Below are 7,459 nucleotides of genomic sequence, written 5' to 3' on the forward strand. Positions count from 1 at the left end.
GGTCCATTGTCCTCTACCAAATCATAACTGCCATTTATCGCCCCAAAATGTTGCTCGTAAGACAAATATATTTAGGTCTAAATTTAATCTTTTAAAAAACCTGAAAAGGTCTACAATGGGGTAGTGATTTCTGGTCGAAGTGGGTCTAAACTGGGTCCTGGGGTTTCCAGCACTGGCCACACAACCCTACCAGAGCTGGCCACTGGTACGCCGACACCCCCCCCCCCCCAGTGCAGTGTTCTCTATGGCTTATAGACAGCTTATTTCTTTTTTAGACAAATATTCACTGATTTATTCACATCAATATGGTTTCAGGAAAAATTACTTGAAGAAGCTCTACAAAGAGTTGATGAAGGTGGTGTGGTGCTAGGCATTTATCTTGACTTATCTAAGGCTTTTTATACCATCGATCACACCATACTTTTAGAAAAGCTAAGTCACTATGGATTTAGGGGTGTCCCTCTCAATTGGTTTAAAAAGTTATTTAACAAATAGGAAACAGTATGTAATTCACACTTCTACTCTTAATGTCATTAGCCATGGAGTCCCACAGGGTTCCACTCTTGGACCTATTTTATTTTTACTTTAAAACGACCTTCCTGATTAATTGTTCTTCATATTTTAAATCGAAGCTTTTTGCTGATGATTCTAACTTTTTCCACGCTTTTACGGACAATGTGAACATCAAAGAAACAAATACTTAATTAAGTGATATAGTGATTTGATTTTCTGCTAATAGGCTTACCATTAGTCAAGAAAAAACAAATTATCTTTTTATTTCTTCCCATCAAAAGTCTTTTCAAAGGTTGGGGAAAATTCAAATCAACACTAAAATTATAAAATGAGGTAGATCATGTTACACATTTAGGAATTGAGATCTAACTTGGAAGTACCATATTAGAAACATCTGTGTTAAGACCAGTCGAAAAATTGGTCTCATCGCCAAACTTAGCCACTTTGTTTCAAAACATATCTTGGTTTTACTGTACAATTCACTTATTCTTCCCCAAATCTCATACTGTCTAGAGGTATGGGGCAGCAACTACCCGACATCTTTCCTGCCTGTTCACAAACTTTTGAAGAAATTAAAATAGTTAGACTAAGTCTTATAACTTTTAGTCCGTTTCAGACACCAAGTGAACCTCTGTTTAGGCTCCTAAATATTTTGAATATATATGAACAATTTCAACACCAAGTTGCATTATTTATAATGATTTCTTTTTAGGAAATTTACCTCATAGTTTCACAGACTATAAGTTCTCTTTCTATCATGGAGATAAGATTTGGAATAAGTTACCATATCCATTAAGATCTATGAATAGTAAAAACAAATTTAAGAATGCTCTCAGAAGGTATGTTACTAACTCAGTCTATCTTATGCAAATGCCCTAAATAAATGGGTAAATGTCCATGACACTACAAGTTGCACATACTTAAAATTCTACCATTGAACATTATTTTGCACACTGAAATGGGATTACATTGTAATCATACTGGTGTGAATGTTAAATTGTTCTACAATTCTCTTCAGTGAAGCTATTTACATAATCCTGACTCCACCCACGTTTAACAACTACATCAAACTAGAAAATGCTAATATGATTAATTTTGTACCTGTGAACAAGCTTTAGAAGTGATACATTTATTTGAAATAAAGACGGTCAACAAATTTTTCATTTTCAAAACTGATAAAAGCTTTCAGTGATGAGTCAGACATCAACATTTTTGGTAGGTAGTTAGGTGTAGTATAAAAATTACAGGTTGTATTAGGTAGGTTGCTTCAAACTACTTTTTGTTATTAATATTGTGTGCTAATAAATTACATGCTTCTTAATATATATTTTCATAGAAAAGTTGATCGATATAAGTACTTAAGGGGCGAGATCAATAGTTGAATGTCGGATAAGGCATAGCAAATAATTGTTTGTTTGCGGTTACCCGACTCCACTTAGCCTTTCAAAATTTATGAAATCTCACAACAAATATAGTGGATGCGGAAACTGTCATCAACTTAAAAAGACAAAATAAAACTGTAATGGATCTATATCTGGTAGGAATAAATAAACAGAGAGACCATTAGGAAAATAATGGAAAAACATGAACTAAACACTCACACAGAAAAAAATATAATAAAATAAAAATTCTACCTACCCCACCTATTTGAGTACATTCAGAACCACACAATTTTTTCTATTAGGCCTAAGAGTAAGAAACTATTTTTTTATATAATTAGTTACGCCTCAGACCTCAGAAGTAGCCGCCCTCCCCCCCCAAAAAAAAAAAAAATTGCCAAAATTGAAAATGTTTCGCATAGCGGAAGTAATTTCAAATCAGTAAGTATTGTTATGAATACAAAGCCGGTTAAAAATCTTTCGCGTGTTGACACTTTACTTGCCATGCATTTATAAATGTACTATATTGAAAAATCTTCTATTTCTCAATTTGACATTTTTATGTGACCGGAGGGTCACTGAATAACTGCGGCGAAGAGACGTGTTTCACTCTATAACAAGACTTTATTCGCACTCAACGTGTAGACAATAGAAGACAAGAAAAACCTACAATGAGTATACAAAACGAAATAGGAAAGTTTACACAACTCAGAGCAGGTACGTGATAAGACGAACAACAATTCATTAAATAGGACTAATAAAAGTAACACAAATATAATGAATCATAACTAGTACATGAACTCTTACTCCGTACGTTGGCTGAACCTACAGAGACATTGAGTGACGATACCCACGGCAAGGCGTCCGTTCTGGAAGTGGCATGAATGGGGTGTGGCTCGCCTTATAAAGCTCATTTGAATGTTAAACAATCCAAACTGTGCTTACACCTGTCGAACACAGCAAGTGACCAATCGAGAGAAAGAGATAGAAATCTTGGCTCACATTTTTAAAGGAATATTTACATTTAGTGGTACAAACCAAACGGGTCGGACTTATCTCACAATTTGAGTAATTTTTTCCGAAATCTATTCTTCTGTTACTATACAACTCATTAATCCTTCCACACATAAGCTACTGTATTGAAATATGGTGAAATACGTTCACTTCTTTCCTGGAGCCGTACGTTATATTTATTACAAAAGAAAATTACCCTTCTAAATACGTTCTCACACTTTCGTGCCCATACCTATCCTTTATTTGAGCAGCTAGGTATTTTACCCATTCACAAACTTTAATTTGTAGATTTCACGCCTACCTTTTTACTTTTTACTTACTAAATAATCAATTTGCGCACGATATAGACCATAATCTAGACGCAGTTCCCCATTCCTATCCTAACCGTTTTACTACTCATGATATAGGCGGTAATCTAGATACAGTTCACCATTCCTATCCTAACCGTTTTGCTACATATGACAATTTTTACACAGTGCCTAAAGTTAACCTGACACAAAGCAAATACAATGGAACTCACTACCGAAATGCATCAAATACATAATTCGTATCGTAGAGACAGTTTCAAAGCAACTTTAAACGTTCACCTCAATAACTCGTATGATCTTCAACCTGGTATCGATTTTAAATGTTTTTGTAAAATGTAAATACGTGTAAATACTGTGCATTCTGTAAATACTATACATTCATTATTATATAATATTAATTAGTTTATTTATTTCTACTTTTGTTAACATAATTTCTTTACATTCTTCTCTTTCTATTTATTGTGCAGTGACACACTTGTGTTTTTTCTTTAATATTTTACTTTACCAGGTCCACAGACTCGACTAGTTCAGATCGAACTCATTCTGTGGTCCTCACCAGGTGCATTTAAAGGAAATTATCACGGTAATGCACCTGGTGAGGACCACAGAATGAGTTCGATCTGAACTAGTCGAGTCTGTGGCCCTGGTAAAGTAAAATATTAAAGGAAAAAACACAAGTGTGTCACTGCACAATAAATAGAAAGAGAAGAATGTAAAGAAATTATATTAACAAAAGTAGAAATATATATATACACTTTATTCTTGTGAATAAATCAAATTGAAATCAATATTCATGATTCCCAAGAGCATAATTGACTGGCTATTTATCTGAAGGAAATAAGCGCTTAAGAATCGTAAATATTCAGTGTGCATCAAATGAATATTTATGTATGCTAAGACCCATAATGCAACGGTGTATCACGGAAAGAACAATTAGCGGTGCAACAGAGTTTCAATTTGGTGTTTCTTTGCAACTGGGCGATAATTGTGTGATTTGAAATTATGAAATTACTGTCCACAAAAAATGAAAATGTCCTTTCTTTCCTAGAGACTAGACGTTCCCTTTAATAAGGGTCCACTCATTTCCATATACACGTTACCACACTATCATTATACATGTTACCACACGACGAGCATAACTCAAGGTTATGAACACAAAAGGCTGGTAAGCATAATTAATTAGTGCGGCCACGTTGACTTTAAAAGCCACACCTCACACATCTCGAGCTCAGAACAACGTTCGAGCAACTCTTTGGCGACGTCTAACAGTCACCCCTGCAAATTCATAACTCGGCATTTCTCGCTACAGTTCTATAAGTATACAGTATGGTGAGTAACCTTTTTCCTAACTGAATCTGATTATTTCGCGTCCTCACTCTCATCTTCACTAATACCGAATTTACCTAGAATACATACTAGTGTTCGTGGATACTAACATAATCAACTGTAAAGGAGCCGTCAGTAATTACAAGGGGGAAGGCCGGTGGCAACCAGGGTTGTGTTGTTGCGTAAAAAGTGACTTTCCCCCGACTCAATCGTGCAAAAAAGTGGCCCGCCTTCAAATTTCTTTCTCTAAAACATGACCCTCACTCTCCCTGTGTTAAAGTAGTTCAAAATGTGGGTTAAAATACTGTCAGAAATGTAAAAGGACTTAAGTCGTAGAGTTATTGTTAAGAATTTGATCCCACGGCTGCCACCAATTTTAAAGTTTTTAAAGGCATTGGGTTATTTCCCATTTCTACCGTCATGTGGATGTGTGTGAATTGAAGGCACTACATTAATAAATACTTGTGATTGGATCTCATCGGCTGAGCTGAAGGCCATAACTAATGATTATTAGTAGATTGGCACACTCCCAGCTTTGTCGGGACAGAGGCCATGTTCTGCAGAACACTGTCCATAGTATCTTACAAAATGTTCCGCTTTACACCTGTGGGACCCACTCTCCTTCTCATATACACGCCACGGCTGGCAATTTATTCATTACATTGATTGTCGGCAGCAATTTATTTGATATAGGCTGATATCATGGGTACCTAACCCTAACCCTAACAGTAGCAGCAATATGGGATTTGTGACCCCCTAATGCCCGCACCCCCTGTAAATACTGAAGGCTCCCTAACCCGGAGTGTAGAATTCACAAAGAGACTGAAAATAAAGGTGTTCTGTATATTCATGTTTACCTCTTCTGTGAGTTTATGGGCGAGGTGTCAGCGGACTGCCAGTTTCAAAATGCATGCGTTGCTACATTTGCCGATTTTGACGGAATTGGGGTACCTCTGAACACGTTTTGGGTCTCGAAGGTTCCGTAATTAATGTTGGTGTTAGGAAATGTCCAATATTTTGACAGGTAAGGCGTAATTTAGCTGAAAAGTTAGCCCAACTTTGCGATTCAGATCTGAATCGGTTCCGTCTATTTGCGTTTGCGTTAGAGGAATTTTAGCGTTTGATTCGGGTTAAACGTCGGAACGAAAAAAAGACACACGAAAACAGACGAAAAAGCCATCAAAATCACATCAAACGCTACAATTATGGCAGCAACAACCCCTTACTGTCATGATACTATAAAACATTCTCTCTCTCTCTCTCTCTCTCTCTCTCTCTCTCTCTCTCTCTCTCTCTCTCTCTCTCTCTCTCTCTCTCTCTCTCTCTCTCTCTCTATATATATATATATTTCAACCATGTAGTCACTTTTTGCATTCGTGTTGCTGCTGTCATGTAAAGCTTGGAAATTATTGCCCAAACTGGTCTGAATAGCCTAAAATTGTCTTATAAGTGTCCCAAAAACCCAGAGCTTCTGGAACCCACCTCTGCATATTCCCATCTCAAGCTTCCCATCTCTAACTTTTACTGTCAAGATGCTATTATTAAACTCCTTTTTGAATATATTTACCCTGTGCAGTCGGTGACTAGTACGATGCCATCTTATAATTAAAGGTATTTAGTCATTCGACAAGCAGTCCACTCGTGCACTCTGGGTCACGATCAAATACATGTCATGTAAATAAGATATTCGGGGGAAGGGGGGTCATCATGTTTTAGAATTAAGTGATAAGGGAGCCTGGATAAGGGGAGGGGGTCCTCCTGTTTTCGGTTTTACAGAGGGGGGTGTCAGCGCCTTTTCTTTGGCCCGATGGAAAAATCCACTGAACCCCCAGGCCGGAGAAACTGAGAAGGCTCTAAGCTCGATATAAAGCTCTCATTTCTTGGAAAATATAAACAAATCTCCCCATGTTCATTTTCTCTTTCCTTTCTTCTACAAATAGGCAGATCAACTATCCGAGAGACTTGTCTATAGTAAGTATAATATACCCATATGTATTTTAAATGATTTGATCTAACTTGCATAAGTTGTATTCGTTGCTTTTACAACATGTGTATTTGATATTAGTAGTATAGGACTTGAGGATGTGAGCACAGTTTGAATGATTTTACATGTAAATTGACACTTTTTTTCCTGTGCACAAGGTGATGAGTTGGCTAATATTATCCCTAGAACCCCAATACCAAAACTCAACTAGGAATTCACGCATGCGCATTAAACTATATTTATTTATACTGCTATACTACTGATATCAAATGAAAGTAACTTTTTGATAGGAATGGTATTATGATCAGTGTACCAAAACTAACGTAACCTGTCTCCTCACTGTATCTGTGACTCTGCTACACTCGTTTACCATCCACAAGGGTATCAGAGTCACGGAGGATTCACGTACGACACTAGAAGCTTTTTGTTAAATCATGGTGGTTGTTTTTTGTTTGTTTGTTTGTTTATTTATTTCTTTGCATTTATATGTTTTATTGCCGATAAAAATGGTTATGTGATGTGTAGTGTAGTGTAGTGCAGTACAGTATACAGTTCAGTGAAGTACAGTACAGTATATTTTAATTTATTGGGCACAAAACTATGTATGAGATAAACAAAATCTTTGACAAATAAAAAATACAACAAAATAAAGTGTATCCTGCTAAAATAATACTGAAATATGATTAGGATTTGTGTATGTGACACTATACTCACAAATTGTGCATTGATCGGTTAAAGATTGTGTCATTGTGGTCACAGTGAGGCTTATTGTCGATGCCCGAATTTTATTTATAGGATTGAAAAGAGCATTTGGCAAGTTCGACGTAGACGGAAATGGAAAGATTGACTCAAAAGAATTGGGAAATGTTTTGAAATCACTTGGTCAGAATCCGAGCGAATCTGATGTGGAAGAATTAATAAAGAAGTTTGATACT

General features: G+C 36.3%; 1 protein-coding gene across 1 annotated transcript in view; it reads left to right on the plus strand.

Annotated features, from left to right (window-relative positions):
• The window catches only part of LOC144443678 (uncharacterized), a 35,966-nt gene that overhangs the window by 26,194 nt on the left and 2,313 nt on the right, over positions 1-7,459 (plus strand). The window contains exons 8-9 of the mRNA XM_078133219.1: positions 3,723-3,809; positions 7,284-7,459. The exon at positions 7,284-7,459 is cut by the window's right edge and continues 4 nt beyond it. Of these exons, the coding sequence (XP_077989345.1) occupies positions 3,723-3,809; positions 7,284-7,459 (263 nt within the window). The remainder of the gene's footprint in view (positions 1-3,722; positions 3,810-7,283) is intronic.

This window comes from Glandiceps talaboti, chromosome 12, assembly GCF_964340395.1.
Source record: "Glandiceps talaboti chromosome 12, keGlaTala1.1, whole genome shotgun sequence".
Lineage (NCBI taxonomy): Eukaryota > Metazoa > Hemichordata > Enteropneusta > Spengelidae > Glandiceps > Glandiceps talaboti.